Here is a 16,046-nt window from a genome sequence, read left to right as displayed (position 1 = left end):
ATGGCTCCCAACAGCAGTCCTTCTGCCTCAGCCCCCTGAGTGTTATAGGCATGCTCCCACCACGACTTTTCCCCCCTCTTCTTTTTTTTTGAGACAGGGTCTTGCGATGCAGTTCAGGCCTTGAACTCACTTTGTAGCCTGGGCTAGTCTCAAACTCGCAACGATCCTCCTGCCTCAGCCTCCCGAGTGCTGGGATTACAGGTGTGTGCCACCACACCCAGCTCCCTTTAAAACAAGGCCTTGCTATGTACCAGCCTGACCTCGAATTCGTAATCCTCCGGTCTCAGCCTCCTAAATGCTAGTGTTACAAGTGCAGACCACTGCACTGTTGTGCAACAGCACTGTCCCTATTTCATAAATTAAAAATTAAGGGGCTGGGGATTTAGCTCAGCGGCACAGCCCCTGCCCGGCAAGCACAAGGTCATGAGTTCAATCCTCGTTACCGGAAAACAAGAACAAAAAATAAATAAATAAATAAAAATTAAAAGTTATTGCCATAGGCCAGAAGGCAATTTTTTTTTTTTTTCCTGAGACCACCTGTCTAGTCCAAGCTCACCTTCTAGTCCAGGGTGGGCTTGAATTCTCCAGCCTCCTGCCTTGGCCTACCTAGTGTGTCTTGGGGCAAGTTTTTTTTTTTTTTTTTTTTTTGTCTTTTTGAGACAGGATCTCAATATGTAATCCAGGCTGGTCTTGAACTCACTTTGTACTCCAGGCTGGTCTTGAATGCGCAACGATCCTCCTGCCTCAGCCTCCGGAGTGCTGGGATTACAGGCATGCACCACCACACCCGGCTTTCTGGTGTTTTTTTTGTCTTTGGGGCAATTTTCTATGTCCAAGTAGATGCCCAGCTCCAGAACTTGTGCTGTTTCTTCTTGGCCCACTTCTTTCCATCAAATCCCAGGATGAGCTGTTCAGGCTGCCTCAAAGGAACTGTAGCTGGGGACCTACATACACTCCAAACCATCCTGAACACCCTTCCTTAGAGGTTTCTTGTAAAATGGCCTCTGAGACACATGCTCATTGTATAAGATGGAAGAAGCTATTTCCTGTCACTAACACAATGGGAGGGTTTTTAAAACTGATACATAATCATATTAATTTTTTCTTTTTTTGTCTTTTTGAGACAGGGTCTCGCTATGCAGTTCAGGATGGCCTTGAGCTCACTTTGTAGCCCAGGCTGGTCTCAAACTTGCAACGCCCCACCGGCCTCAGCTTCCTGAGGCATGAGCCATCACACCTGGCTCATACAATTCAATACATGTATACACTCAATGTTCAGGGAAATCTTGGCCTTTCCCCTCAATGATTTCTCTGTTGTTGAAACATTCAAAATCCTTTCTGTAGCTCATGTATATAAAGATATAGATGTATACAGATATATATCACCTTGGTGTGGTGGCATACTACTATAATCCCAGCACTCGGGGAAGTTGAGGCAGAAGAATCCCAAATTCAAGCCCAGCTTGGGTAATCTAGCAAGACCCAATCTCAAAAAAGGCGGCTTGAGGATGTAGCCCAGGGTGAAGGCCCTAGGTTCTATCCCTATGTTGTGCCATAAAAATGAAGTGTACAGTACATTATCTAGAGTTACTGTCCTGTGCAATGGAACATAACAAGTTCTTGGTACTAGATAATCCCCTTTCCCTTTCTCTGCCTCCCCAAAATAGTTTTGTTTGTGCACCAGATTGACAACAAACCCCCAGATGAACTGAGTAAGCGTGATGCTGGGTGTGGGACTGTTGCCAGCAGCATAAGAGGCAGAAATGGAGAAGAAGAACGCTGCTGGGAACTGAGAAAGGCTGTTGGGAGCTGGTAGAAGCTGTTGGGTGCCTGTGGGAAGCTGAAACAAGCTGTAAAAAGCTTTTGGTTCTCTTGGAGGAGCTTGTCACGCTGACTTTCTTGATGAACCTGGATGTTTTCATCCTCCGAGGAGCTCAGGACCTTGTTGGCACTGAGAATAGCTTTGGTTCACTTTGGGGGAGCTCTGGTCCTCACTTTGAGCATCGCTTCCTGCCTCTGGAGGGGAAGATGATACATAGCTCAGTCTCCTGGAGAAGCTTGTTGAGTTGGCTTCCCTGATGGGAACTCAGCTGTCCTGATCATCTGAGGTGGTCGGGAAGCTCACCGTTGCTGAGGATGGCTGTAGTACCTTTCAGGAGAGCTCTGGTTCTTCTGAACATCGCTTCCTGGCTCCAGTGCAGTTCCCTCAGCCTGCTAGCACAGATCTTTCATCCCGCTGGCATTCCAAGTGCAGATCCGTGAAGCAGGCCTGCATGAGATATCTTTATGGGCTCTAGGCCTCCAGTTGGACTTGGGGAAACTATTATGAGCTCTAGGTCTTCAGCTGGACTCATGCAGGACATTTCCATGGGATCCAGGCTCTTGAATAGTTTCCTTGGTCTTAAGTGTGTGGACAGATTTCCTGAACACTTTGTATATGCTTCTTTGGGTGACTACTACAAATAACCTTATAAAATGTGTCCTGTATTATATGGTTCACCTTGCAAATAAGCCCCAAACCACAAGTTTGGGAGACAGGGTACACTGTTGTCTCAGGTAGAGTGAACTCTTGGGCTCAAGCAATCTTCCTGCCTCAGCCTCCCGAGTAGCTCCAGCTATAGGCTGGCATCCAGTTCAACAGTGGGATTTTCAAGATAGGGTTGTAGCTCAGTGACTGAGTGCTTGCCTAGTATGCATGAGGCCATGAGTTTAATCCCTAGCCCCACCAAAAAAAAAAAATGGCAAGTAGAACATGCTTTCACAAGCCTGTAATCCCAGTGCTGGGGAGCCTGAGGCAGGACTGCTACAAGCTCAGTGTCAGCCTGGACTACATAGTGAGCTCAAGGGTAGACTGAACTGCATAGCAAGATCCTGTCTCAAAAAAGGAGGGAGGTATTTTCTTTGAAAGTGCTGTTGACTGAAGAATCACTTTTCATGTCAGAACACCTGACCTGAGAGCTGTTTCAACCCCGTGGAGACACGGTGAGCACTGGCCCCACTCATCAATCGGGCTAAACTGCCCCTCCCGAGAGCACGGGTGTGGAGTGAGCACGGGTGTGGAGTGAGCACAGGGGCTGCTATGAGCTCGTTGTGCTAAAACCGAGGGGCTTGTAATGAAGCCAGATGAAAATGTCAGGCCCTGGGCCTTCTAGGCTGCACCACTGCAACTAGAATTCAGGTACCTGAAAATTCCGTGTCCTTTCTCTCTTTATTGTTTCTCTTATCAAAACGAGTCACAGTTGGGGCCAAGAGGTAAAAAAAAAAATAATCCCCCCCACCCCATCCCATTTCCCCATTAGTCCTCCCGACCCCCACCCAGGGCTTCGGGCCAAACCTGGGCACACATGATCATCTCCCCCACCCTGTCTTCCCCCAGCAATAAATACAGGTGACCGTGATCCCACGAAACCACAACCAATTTCTCCATCTTGCACACCCCAAAGGGACCATAAAGGAAGCAGCTTAATGCCCATCCCTCTTCACTGAGAAGCCATGGAAACACCTTCCCCAGGGCCAGGGAGGCAGCACTCCTCCCAGAGGGAGAGGTCAGGAGGAGAGATGGGGTTCCGCAGCAGCCACACCCCGATCCGCACCTCCCTTGCCAGCTGAGGTGGTCCCAGTGTACCCGTGGGGCAGTGGCCTGGCAGGGCAGAGCCAGGGAGAAGTAAACAGAGGGAGGCAGTCGGGTGGGGAGAGGGGAGGAGAGGAGGAGCCTTAAGTTCACCGCTCGTCTTCTTCAAGGCATTGACACAGGCGCGGAGGGCAGGGAGAGCAGGCAGAGCCTGGTGGTCCTCACAGCCACAGGACGTGGGGTCGGGGAGAAGGCTTCGAACTGACAGCGGTGGAGGGGAGGGCAGGTCGCAGAGGAACTCGGAGTCCAGGGACAGCCCTCTCATCGAGGCCTGATGTTCGGTGGCGTCTGGTCTCAGGTAAGGAGGGTGACGTCAGAGGCTGAAGAGGTGACTCTCCACCGCCACCCTGGGTTATTGCAGGTGAATGCTCCAGTCAGAGGCCACGTTGACGCCAGGCTTGCGCAGAACCAGCACCGAGGTCTCGGGGTCGTGCTGGAAGGACAAGCGGCTCTCGGGAGCTCCTGGAGGAGGTGAGAACAACCAGTCACCGCAGGGAAAGGCCACTTCCCTCCCAGAGGCTGGCACGGGCTCCACCCCAAAGACCACACACACCTGGGGTCTGGAGCACCACATCGGCAGGCTTCCCGGCTCCCATGATCACCACCCGCTCAATCCACACTGGAGTCTCAAAGTGGCCTCGGGGGTCTGCGGAGCTGAAGGGAAAGGCATCACCCGGGAGCAGGGAAGGGCCAGAGTGGGAGGGCCTGTGGCCAGGGGAGACCAGCGAGCGAATGGTCAGCAGCCGCCCGCCCCATGCCGGGCCAATACCTGGAGGCCAGCGTGCTGCCAGAGAAGGAGAAGCGCCGTAGCAGGAACTCCTGGCGCGTCTCATAGTTGAACGTGTGCCCGTCGTCCAGGAAGAGCTCACCCTGGGCAGTACCCTGAGCGCAAGTTGGGTGCAATGAGCCAGGCAGTGTGGCTCAGGTCAGGGCAGGGGCCTGGACACCACGCAGGCACTCACCTGGGGGCTGAGGGCAACAAAGAGCGTGATGGGGTCATTCTTCATGCAGTCTGAGGAGCGCCGCACACGCATCCACCGGGGCACAATCGTCCCTCCTCGCTGGAACACAGGGATCTAGGCGAGAGCATTGCAAGGCTGAAGGCCCCAAGGTCCAGGAGCCTCTGCTGTCACCCACAGGTGCCCACACAGGTCCTTGGCCACAGACACACGTGTCGCATGGCGGTTGGGGAGCTACTCACACTACTCAGAGTTACGGGCAGGTACAGGGTCTGTGGAGCATGGTGCTTCTGGTAGCTCTGAATGTCATACCACACCTGCAGGTGACAGTGAAGGAAGACACTGGTCACTGCAAGGCCACAGCCCGTGTGCTTCTGTTGGCTTCACCACCCTGCCCAGCACGCCTTTTTGCAACTCACCTCCCCGGGGCCAGGCAGATAGACCTGCACACCATGAGCCCCAGCATCCGACACAGGGTGAACCAGGAGCGCGTCCCCTACACAAATCAGAATCCACTCAACCTGGGGCACTAGCACGGCCCCAGGGCTCACACACTTGGCCCAGGGGTACATCAGCCCAACCCTCCCACCAGCCTCCTCTCCTCACCCAGCAGGAACTGGTCATCGATGCTGAAGGTGCTCACGTCCTGAGGATACTGCACCCAGAGGGGCCTAAGCAGGAAGACAGGAGGACACTGGCCATCATTCAAAGAAAGCCAGTGCAACAGATGGTGATAGACACGTGTGCAGCACTGCCAGGATCTCTGATAAGCACGCTAGGACTTGGTTTACATTAGGTGTTCTGTGGAAAGACTGACGTGTGCTCACACAAGAATGCCTGCCACACAAGGGTGGGTATTGCAAAGGCACCAGAGGAACAGCCCTGGCCCGAGGACCTGTCACAGGCCTATGTCACCCTGGAGCCTCACCTCTCTCACCCACAGGCTATACCCTCACCCTGACCAAGTCTACTTGCCAAGAAAGGCCTCAAGCTCCTGCTGGGCCCTCTGCCTGGTCCTCCCACCTCAAAGAGACAGTTTCCTCAAGCATCCTGAGCTCCCCAGCCATGTCCTACCAAACTGTCAGGATGGTGGGAGTAAGGGTCTTCCCACGCAGCTGGGGACAGCTGACACAGGCTTTGCTCCAAGCCACCTGCCTGGCCTTCCACTGCTCACAGGTACAAGGCAGCTCACTTTGGGCAGTCATGGCAACCCCATGGCACCAGACAGCATCCATGGCCACAGGACACTCCGAGGCCCCCACCATCATGGACACTGCCAGGTGACCCTGCAGTGCTGGGTCCACCCACCAGGCTGGGGCACACTGGTTAAAGCCCATGCTGATGCCACTCACTGAGGTTATCGAAGACTTCTTGTGCTATGACTGCATTTGCTTGCTCAGCAGTCTCTCCCTACAGTTCTACCTGTGAACTGGCATGTTCCTGGCAGTGCCTTTACCCAGCATGCACAGAACCACCAGTGTGTATGGGCCTGCTCTGAACACAGAGCGCAGTCCCCAGGAAGAACCCGGGGTGGACAGCGCTGGAGCAGCCTGGCTGCCGGAACAACAGCCCGCATGGGGCTGTGCAGCTCTGCAACCCACTGCCCTGCCTTCCCGTCCTGTGTGGAGTCCACGCAGAGAGCCTCACGGGCGAGGAATAACATGGATGGGCCTGCTGTGTCCCTGCAGCAGGGAGGAACCAGAGGCAGAGGCAAGTGGGAGGTTGCAGGGAGCACACATTCTGACCCAGGCACTGCAAGCCAGGGCACCAGTGACCTGGGGACATTGGCACAGGCCGCACTCTGCTTGGATCACACAGCGTCCCTGTCTTCCTTCTGTCAAACAGCTCGTCACTCCACAGTCAACAGTCTTCGGGTGCTTCTGCCGTCACGCGCTCCTGTCAGCTTCCCCTCACTCTACTTCCTAAGTTCTGGCCGGCTCTCCCAAGTCACTGCACTGCCTGACAGGCCCCAAGTGCAAGACCCTCCTGCTGCAGCCTCCCAGTGCTGCGATGAAGTTACAACCCTGCCATCAGACTCTCTCCTCCCGGAGGTCCTAGTGAATGGAGGCGGTGGCCCTGGCCTGGCCAGATCAGCCCAGTCAACAGCACATGTGAACGGCTCACCTCATGGCAGGGACGCCCTCTCGGTGGGCCTGGTAGAAGAGGGTGTACCAGTAGGGCAGCAGGGAGTACCGGTGGCGCAAGGCTTCTCGAATTACATCTTGGTGCTGAGGTGGTAGCAGCCAGGGCTCCCGCCGCCCTGTGTCCAAGTGGGCGTGAGTGCGGAAGAAGGGCTGGTAGGCACCCATCTGGTACCACCGCACAAGCAGCTCGGGGTCTGGGTTCTTGAAGAAGCCGCCCACATCCGCTGGGGAGGAGGAGCGGGTTCAGGGAGGGTGCAGGAGGGCAGCGGGCCGCCCTGGCACCCGCACTTACGGCTCTCACACCTTAGCCCCCCGCCCACCATCTGCCCTCAGGTGGGCCCCGATCCCCCCTCTCTCACCCCCACAGAAGGAAAGTCCCACCAGCCCCAGGCTCAGACACATAGGGACAGTGATTTTCAAGTGGTCCCACTCAGCAGTGTTGTCCCCTGTCCATACAGCTCCTGAGAAAGAAGAGAGTGCTTCATAGAGAGGGCGACCTGGGCCCTAGGGTCCCTCTCAGCATGATGGGGCTCACCCGCACCCTCAACAGGGACCCCCAGGACCACTGTTGGAAGGACACCACCAGCCGTGGCTCTTGTGGCCGGGCTCTGGTCCTCCACCACAGCTCTGCTCTCTAGGTCTTACCAAAGCGCTGGGAGCCAGCAAAGAATGCCCTGCTCAGGACAAATGGGCGCTCAACACCCCCGGAGCGCTGGATGAGCCCATCTGCAGTCGCCATGTGCTGGGGATGGGAGCAAGAGCCAGTGTCAGCTGGGGAGCTGCCAGCCCCTCCCTCCACCAGTGCTGCTCCGGTGCCGTACCACGTAGAAGCCATAGATGTTATGGATGTCGCGGTGCTCCCAGCCCCCGTAATGCTGGGCATCCTTGAGCATGGTCACCTCGGGGCCGTTGAATACAGATGGTTCGTTCATGTCATTCCAGATGTGGAGGTTGGGAGCAGAGCCCTAGGACACAGGCAAAAAATATGGACAGAACCGAAGAGAGAAGACAAGACAGTGCCAGTGCACAGCACTCCCTGGACCCAGAAAGATCTACTTTTCAGGGTGCTCATAGGATCACTGCGGCCCCCTAGTTTGCTACAGGCAACCGAGCAAAGCAGAAAGACTACTGGGAGAGGCAGGGAGGTCCAGGCAGACGCCATGGAGAGGCTGCCCTACCTCGTAGTTGTCAAAGCTGAACATGCTGGCCCACCAGGCCCTCGTGGCAGGATTGGTGAAGTCGGGGTAACCAGCAGAGCCTAGGAAGCAACAAGGACAACCTGTCAGCCCCCAGCAGGGAAGCCACTGTTCCATCCCTCACCTGTCCTCTGCTTCAGGCCTGGGCCTGCCTACCTGGCCAGCACCAACCCTCGTAGTCAGAGCCATCCCGGGTCTTCACATAGAGGCCTTGGTTCTGCAGCTCCTCATGTACTCGGTAGCCAGAGTCGACCTTGATGTGGGGGTCCACAATGGCCACCAGCTGGGGAGGACACAGCTAGTCAGAGCCTCCCAAGGCGGCCAGACCCCAGCCTCACCCAAGAGCACAAGCAGGGCTACAGCCCCTCACCTTCCGCCGCTTGGAGGCCAGGCGCTCGAGCATGTTGCGGGGCTGAGGGAACCGGCTGGGGTCCCAGGTGAAGTACCGCTTGCCATCAGCATGCTCGATGTCCAGCCAGATCACATCACAGGGGAAGTTGTGGTCATCAAAGCCCTGGTCCACTTCCAGCACGTCAGCCTCATCCCAGTAGTTCCAGCGGCTCTGGTGGTAGCCGAGGGAGAAGAGCGGGGGCAATGCCTGGGTCCCTGTGGGGTCATTGAGGGAAGGGGCACAGTGGGACTCAGGTCCGGCTGGGCCCTGTGGGGACACCCAAAGATGGAGAGAAGCCCAGGACTGCTAAAAACGAACAGAAGCAGCAGGGCCAGGAATCGAGGGGGCTGCATACCCGTGAGGCTGGCATACTGCCGAAAGACATCGAATGCAGAGGGCCCAAGGAGCAGGAAGACGTCGATGATGCCACTCTCCGACATCCAGCGGACGTCTGTCTGAGGGGTCTCCCCGGAGCCCTGCAGGTAGTCCAGCATCTTTCCAAACAAGGTCTGCAAGGGCCAGAGGGGCAACTGCTGCTCACACTCAGACTCAGCAGCAGCCGTGCTCTCCTCAGATCCTCCACTGGCTCAGCCTCTGCCACCCACCCATGCCAGCTCTGCATCGGCAGCGGCCACCCTGCCCTCACCCACCTGCTGCCCACCCCACACTGCTCCTCTCTGAGATGGGCCCTGTCAAGCTTATAGTACCACCAGACGACCTGACACAGCAGCCGCCAGCACATGCGCTCAGGCAGCCAGGGCACTACCCTGCACCCCTGGTCTCCCTGCCGGTCGCACCTTCCCCGCCGTGTTGGAGGAAATGTCAACCCAGGTCTCGGCGGCATTGAGCCAGAAGATACCCAGGTCTCGGTGAGAGCTGTGAGCCAGCAGCACAGGCACAGACCCGTACAGGGCCATGGGGTTGTCCAGTTCGTACTGGAACACGTCCAGGTTGTACAGGCGGTACGGCTCCCCACCCCTGCAGAGGAGACCGGGCTGCTGACGGCCTGGGCGCCACACGGTCTCCACCCGCCAGGCCAGGTGCTCCCCCAGGACTCACTCAGTGACCTTCAGCCGCAGGCTGTCTGCATGCTCGGGGATCCCATACACATGCTCCATGCCCGGCAGGGAGAAGTCCAAGCCCACAGATGTGGGGCCTGAAAGAAAGACGAGGCTGAGCCCAGAGCTTCCCTGGACCAAGACCCCTGGGCCAGGGCTTCCCCACCGCCGGCCAGGCTCACCGTAGGGCTTGCTGTCCGAGTGAGTCTTGAAGGTCTCCTCCCAAGCCCCTGGCTCTTCTGTCTCTACTGTCTCCTGGGTTTCCTCTGGCTGCAAGGAGGAAAGAGACCTAGACCCAGTCACCAGCGGCATCCCCAGCACCCACGTCAAGGCCCCACCACACCGGGTTCACAGCCTCCTCTCCAACTTGCCTTGTCTCCGTCCCCAGCCTCGTCCTCAGGCTGGGTCCCATCGCCCTCAGCTGGGTCTTTTGCTCCTTGCCTGGAAGGTAGGAGAGCTGTCTGCTCCAATCCAGAGGGGCAGGGACGAGGGGCTAGTGAAGGAGGGGTGGGGACAGAGAGCCACGGGTCCAAAGGAACGAAAGCACCAGAGGAGGGACTGAACATTAAGCCTGGAAGGGCCCCGCGGGTAGGCAATTTTCAGAGGATGGGGAAAGAACTGAGAAAGGAAAGTGGGGTGAATGCTGCCAGGGGTGCCTCCCACGGAGGCCCAAGTCAGTATCTCTGCTGGTGTCCCCGATGAGGCAGGCAGGCAGAAGTTGAAGGGTCAGATGCCAAGTGTGCCCTGCTGCCTCCTCCACCCACCCAGCCAGACAGAGCTGTGCCTAGCCATTGGGTCAGTTCAGGCCCAGGACCTCAGAGGCTCCGCCCAGGGTACTTGCCAGAGCAGTGGTGCGCAGCCCTGTCCAGAGCCCACTGGGTCCCGGCCGGGAGCCATACCCTGTCGCGCAGCATCCCGCCACCCAAGGGCAGTGGTTGGCCCCGATGCTCCTGAGGCTCACACCCAGCTTTCTCCCTGGGTTCCCAGCCAGGGGAATGGGAGCGGGACAGCTCAGGGGCCCCTTCCCAGGCCAGATGAGGGAGGGGAGGGAGAGGAACAGACATAGTACCCGTGGCCATAGATTTACCTAGAGAAAATGTTCTTGATCTTATCCCACATGCTACCGAGCGTGAGACTAACTTTATCCGAGAAACTGGGGCAGGAGGAGATGAGTAGGGAAGGGGAGAAGGAGGCACAAAACCAACACAAAAACAGAAACATAAAAGTGAATTTCAGTCGACAAACTTCCAGAGATGGGGGAAAGAAACCAAAAATAAACAATAAATAAATAAAAAGAAAATTAACTTGGGAAACACGATGGCTTAAGAGAGGGGAAAGGGAGAGATGGACCAAGCAGACCTCCCATCACTCAGGACAAGTCGCTGACCCCCGGACTCCAGGTCTAGGGCCTGACCCACAAGGGCCCAGCGCCAGGCTCACAACAGCCTAGGACACCCCGGGATCCCGCATCCACACCGCGCAGCCCAAACCCTGCACTCACGGGACCCTGCGGAGCCTCTGGTGCTCAAACGCCAGGAGCCCTCGGGCGTTGACACTGAGCAGGAGGCTGCGGCCCTCCAACAGGTCCAGACGGAAAGGCCTTGCAGTCAGGATGATCTTGTAGGGCCCCTCAGCCACCGTCACCTCCACACTGTTGTCATCACGGCCAGAGATAGACAGCCTGCAAGAGACCAGAGATACACAAGTCAGCAGGGCCAGGGGTCTGCCACAGGCTGGTGCAGCAGGAGGGGATCCTCAGACAGCGCCAGGCAATGTGGTCAGAGTGCAGGGACAGATGCTGAGCGGAGTGTCCTGAAGCTTGGGAACGCCACGACAGGAGATCATCAAAGGAGCCCAAAAAACACATCTTCCACTAGGGGAGAACAACGCTTCTCACATCAGACTAGACACAAACATCAACTCAAGAAAGGTTACTGCTTAGTAATTTTTTGTTTTGTAATGCTGGGGATGAAACCCAAGCTCCTGCACATACGAGGAATGTGCTCTGCCAATGAGCTACACCCAGCCCTATGGCTTAAAGTTTAAAACTAAAAGCATCAGAAGGAAATAGACACCAGTTGTTTTCTGACCTTGTTGATTGTTTGTTTTTTGGTACCAGGAATTGAACTCAGGACCTTGCACTTGCCAAGCAGGCACTGTGCCACTGAGCTATACCCCAGGCTCCTAACCTTGTAACTAACAGTTTTTTCTTTTGAAACAGGGCACTGCTACGTTTCCCAGAGGAGCCTCATTCACCTGGGCTGCAGAGGAAACACACCATGCACCGTAGCTAGCAAAGCTCGAAATTTCTGTTCATCAAAACAACATCGCTGAGGTGGGCCGCAGTGGGGCACTCCTACAATCCCAGCACTTGGGAGGCTGAGGCAGGTGGATCACTGCAGGTTCAAGGGCAGCCTGGGCTACATAGCGAGACCGTGTCTCAAAAAATAAAAATTAAAAAAAATAGGCAGCGGGGCTGGGGATTTAGCTCAGTGGCACAGCGCCTGCCTGGCAAGCTCAATGCCCTGAGTTCGATTCCTGGTACCGGAAGAAAACTAAAAAAAAAAAAAAAAGAAAAAACGGGCGGCATCATAGCTCACACCTGTAATCCCAGCACTTAGAATTGGAAGTTTGAGCCCAACATGAGCAACTTAAAAGATTTAGCAAGATCCTGTCTCAAAAAATAAGCCTGGGGATGTGTCTCAGTGTGAAGACCCTGGCTTCAAGCCCCTGTAGCTAAAGAGGTGGGCAAACCAGGGACACCGAATATCACTAGGTAAGACCCGTGTTCATCTATGTCCTCCCAGGCCAGGCCGGGAGGCGGCGGTGTATACCTGCTGCCCGAGTGAGGACAGTGAGGGGCAGGTGGGCCGGAAGCGGTGTGGAGTGGGGAGGAGCACAGTAAGAGCAAAGCCAGCCTCCAAACAGGGTCGCTGGGAGCGGGAAGGAGCACAACACAGCAGGCTGCTTGGAAAACACGCACCGTGCCACCGGGGGCTCAGCCACGAGGACATCAGGCACCCGGTAGCGGGGCCGCAGGGGCTGCAGCTCGTCCACCCTGAGCCGAGTCATGTTCTTCTGAAGCCCTTGCAGCTCCAGTACCAGCACCACCTGCAGGAACAGGATTCATACGTAGGGACAGGTGGCACCCTTAGAGCTGTTTCCTCAAGGGACCAGTCAGTCCCAAGAACAGGCCAGCGCAGGACATCCCACACGGCTGGAAGCCGCCCACCCTGTCCTCCTGACCTTGGTGACCTCGTGGACCAGCTGGACTGTGAGGCCATCAGGCCCAAGCTGCAGAGAGTCCAGCAAGGCTCGGTACGGAGAGAGTCCTGGCCGGAGGCTTCGCTGCCGCCTGCCAAATCCAACAGGGGGCAGGGGAGTGAGGTGGGAGGTACCAGACGCCCCCACTTGCCAGCTTCCTGGGACACCTCCCACATCCCCTCCTCTCCAGCCCTCTCCAGAACCCGCATACTTGCAGAAGGAGCTCTCTTCACAGGTCTTAAAGTTGCTTCTGTCTACAGCAAGGGCGCTCACCAGGAAGAGCCCTAGCAACGCCAGCACCAAACTCACTCGAGACCTATGGGGAAGAGGAATTGATCAGTGTGGGCTTGGGAAGGGGGCCACCATCCTGTCCTGTGCTGCAAGACAGCTCAAGGAGAGGGGAAAGAATGAGACACACTACAAGGGTAGAAAAGCTAGGTGTGGTGGCTCACACCTGTAACACCCATACTGTGGGAGGTTGAGTCAAGATTCCAAATTGAAGCTCAACCTGGGCAACTTAATGATAAAAATGAAAAAGGGCTGGGGGTGTGCAAAGGCCAGGGGTTCGATCCCCAGTACCGCAAATACATGAACAGGAAAAAATATAAGAGTGAACATAGGTGAAGGGCCAGGCCACACCTTTCACCCAGGGACACAGAAGTGAGGAACTGTCCTGGCCCTTGGAGGCCCTGGTGCTAATGCTGGTTACATCAGCCTCTCAGAGGATGGCAGCAGGGACAGCCAATCCCTGAGGTGAAGGTGGTAGGGACAGTAAGCAAGCTGCATTTCCCAGGGCCAGGCACCAATCGGGTGAGGACCAACAGAGCTGGAAGCTACAGGCAAGGTCTCAGTCAGCCTGGCATCGCCATCCCTGGCTTCCTCAGCACCCCAGGCATCCCACACCTTCAAACCACCACCGTCCTACGTAAGTTGAAAAGAACAACATTTAAAACATGCTGAGGACTGGGGATTTAGCTCAGCGGCACAGCACTTGCCTGGCAAGTGCGAGGTCCTAAGTTTGATTCCTGGTACCGGAATAAAACCTGCTGAGCCCTAATGCACTGACAAGTCCTACCCACTCTACATTCCTAGCTTTCAATTCTACTGCTCTGGTGTTGCCATCAAAGACTATGATGTAATTGGCCTGATGTGGGCCTGGGCTTCAATTCTTTAAAAGCTCACTAGCTGGCATAGTGGTATATACTAGTAGTCCCCTGCTACTTGGGAGGCTGAGGCAGGAGAATTACTGAGCCCAGAAGTTCAAGACCAGCCTGGGCACCACACTATGATCACCTTTCAAAAGAAAAAAAAATTTTTTTTTTTTTTTTTTGTGAGACAAGATCTCACTATGCAGTTCAAGGTAGCCTTGAACTCACTATTATAGGCTACACTGGTCTCAGACTCTACAGCAATCATGATGTAGAGTGACTGCTGGGATTACAGGTTGTGCCACCACACCTGGCAAAAATTTTTCTTAAGTAACTAGGCATGGTGGTATATACCAGCTATTCAGGAAGCTAAGACAAGAGGATCTCGAATTCTAGACTAGTGTAGGCAATTTATCAGATCTTGTCTCACAATAAAATTTTAAAAGGCCTAGGGGTAGATCTGGGCATAGTAGTGCATGCCTATAACTGCAATACTCAGGAGGCTGAGGCAGGAGAATCACCACAAGTTTGTGGCCAGCCTGAACTACATGGGGAGGTCCTGTCTCAACAAACAAAACCCACTTCTTTTTTTTTTTTTTTTGTCTTTTTTTGAGACAAGGTCTTGCTCTGCAGTTCAGGCTGGCCTTGAGCTCACTTTGTAGCCTAGGCTGGCCTCGAACTCACGATGATCCTCCTGCCTCAGCCTCCCGAGTGCTGGGATTACAGGCGTGCGCAGCCACACCCGCCTCCAAAACCCACTTCTTTAATGCACTATCTTTCCTTCCTTTATCAGATGCAGCATTAGGGTTTCTTTCTAGATGAGACAATTAAGGTCTGTAACACGTTCAATAATCCATTCAAGCTTGAATAGGTAGAAAGAAGGGAAAATGAAATAAACCCAGTTCTGCCTGGCCCTGGACCCACATACTTCAGTGTGACACACAACTTGCTCACCACAAGCACAATGAACCCCAATGGCCTCTCTGGGGATTACCACCCCAAGGTGACAGCAAACCATCAGCTCTCAGTGTGCTAGCAAATGGAAGACAGGGACTAATAAATAAGCTTAAGTTTAAGTAAGTTAGTTTGAAGGATTTATTCATTTATTCTGAGTGAGCCCTGAACAGGGGCTCTTATTTTAGTTTCTGTTAAGAAACATGTGCAGTGCTTACTAAATGCTGATCAAGTGAAAATTACCTCTTTCAGTTTTTATTAGTTTTGCAGTGCTGGGGATCAAACTCTGAACCTTGCACTCTACCGCTGACGTACCTTCCCAAACCCTAAGGTACATTTTAAACACTTCTGGTGACTGCTGTGAGGAGAAAAAGGAGCACACTCTGAAATATGTTCCAAATGGGAGAGTTGAGCAGAGGGACATGCAATGAAACTGCAATCTACAGCAGGTTAAGCGCAGGGCCTACTGTCCACGTTGTATCTAGCATTAGTCTCAGTATCTGCTCAGAAGCTAAAGATAAAGAAAATTACCAGAGGACTGGGGATGTAGCTCAGTGGTAGAGCACTTGCCTAGCAAGAAGGAAGCCCTGGGTTCCATCCCCAGTACCACCCAAAAAAGAAAACAACAAGAAAATTATCAGAAAAGAGATCATAGAACACGTAAGCTCTCTAGGGCCAGAAGAATTCTGCAAGTCAAGCACGCCACACCAGGCCAGTCAGGGAAGCCAGGAATACATCAGGTACTGGTTAAATTGGCCAAGCAGGAGTAAGCACCAGCACCAAGCAGAAAGGCTTCACCTACACCAACAGCAAGGCACAAGCCCAGCTCCTGAGGAGTGGTGACCCCGTCCAACTGCCCCAAGCAGAGCAACCAGAGGCTCGGGCAGCTGGACACTCTGGAGCCCTATTCGCTGTCCAGGAGACGGGTTCACAGAGATGCCAGAGAGGGGACTTTCCCAAGCACCTATCAGCTGCAACCTGTGGAAAGCCCTAGAACTCGGGAGCCCTTGGGCAGCCCGGGAAGGGAGGAGCTGGAGGGCGAGCCGTGCCCCTGCACCGCCTCAGATCACAGGCTGCACAGGGCGAGCTCCGGACCCGGCGCGGGCGCCGCTCCCCGCGGACACTGCCCGTCCCGGGACCGCCCCGGGCGCCGCTTTCAACCTGGCTGCGGGTGCCGCACACCCGAGAGCGCCAAGCCCTTCGGTTACGTGTGGTGTTTGGGCACGTCACTCCGGCGACTGTGAAGCCGGCTCCCGCGGCCAGGCCGGGGCCCACGTGCGGGCCACGCGCGGGCAGGGCCG

General features: G+C 55.3%; 1 protein-coding gene across 2 annotated transcripts in view; it reads right to left on the bottom strand.

Annotated features, from left to right (window-relative positions):
- Positions 1–3,189: 3,189 nt before the first annotated feature.
- Ganab (glucosidase, alpha; neutral AB) overlaps positions 3,190–16,046 on the bottom strand; it is a 13,382-nt gene continuing 525 nt past the window's right edge. The window contains exons 2-25 of one of the 2 annotated variants that reach the window (XM_005414786.2): positions 12,855–12,959; positions 12,626–12,734; positions 12,363–12,490; positions 10,881–11,060; positions 10,467–10,532; positions 9,751–9,820; positions 9,562–9,649; positions 9,381–9,477; positions 9,119–9,299; positions 8,677–8,830; positions 8,301–8,536; positions 8,087–8,213; positions 7,913–7,992; positions 7,556–7,699; positions 7,380–7,476; positions 7,094–7,195; positions 6,715–6,958; positions 5,197–5,261; positions 5,010–5,086; positions 4,833–4,907; positions 4,594–4,707; positions 4,401–4,513; positions 4,185–4,285; positions 3,190–4,093 (exon numbers count right to left, since the gene is read on the bottom strand). In XM_005414786.2, coding sequence (XP_005414843.1) covers positions 3,984–4,093; positions 4,185–4,285; positions 4,401–4,513; positions 4,594–4,707; positions 4,833–4,907; positions 5,010–5,086; positions 5,197–5,261; positions 6,715–6,958; positions 7,094–7,195; positions 7,380–7,476; positions 7,556–7,699; positions 7,913–7,992; positions 8,087–8,213; positions 8,301–8,536; positions 8,677–8,830; positions 9,119–9,299; positions 9,381–9,477; positions 9,562–9,649; positions 9,751–9,820; positions 10,467–10,532; positions 10,881–11,060; positions 12,363–12,490; positions 12,626–12,734; positions 12,855–12,959 — 2,863 coding nt within the window. In that variant the 3' untranslated portion in view covers positions 3,190–3,983. The remainder of the gene's footprint in view (positions 4,094–4,184; positions 4,286–4,400; positions 4,514–4,593; positions 4,708–4,832; positions 4,908–5,009; positions 5,087–5,196; positions 5,262–6,714; positions 6,959–7,093; positions 7,196–7,379; positions 7,477–7,555; positions 7,700–7,912; positions 7,993–8,086; positions 8,214–8,300; positions 8,537–8,676; positions 8,831–9,118; positions 9,300–9,380; positions 9,478–9,561; positions 9,650–9,750; positions 9,821–10,466; positions 10,533–10,880; positions 11,061–12,362; positions 12,491–12,625; positions 12,735–12,854; positions 12,960–16,046) is intronic. The other variant, XM_005414787.2, reaches the window with a different exon arrangement.

Source organism: Chinchilla lanigera, unplaced genomic scaffold (genome assembly GCF_000276665.1).
Source record: "Chinchilla lanigera isolate Chin_1 unplaced genomic scaffold, ChiLan1.0 scaffold00198, whole genome shotgun sequence".
In the NCBI taxonomy this organism is placed as follows: Eukaryota; Metazoa; Chordata; class Mammalia; order Rodentia; family Chinchillidae; genus Chinchilla; species Chinchilla lanigera.
Note: the sequence above shows the minus strand (reverse complement) of the source record. Positions and strands in the feature narration are given on the sequence as shown.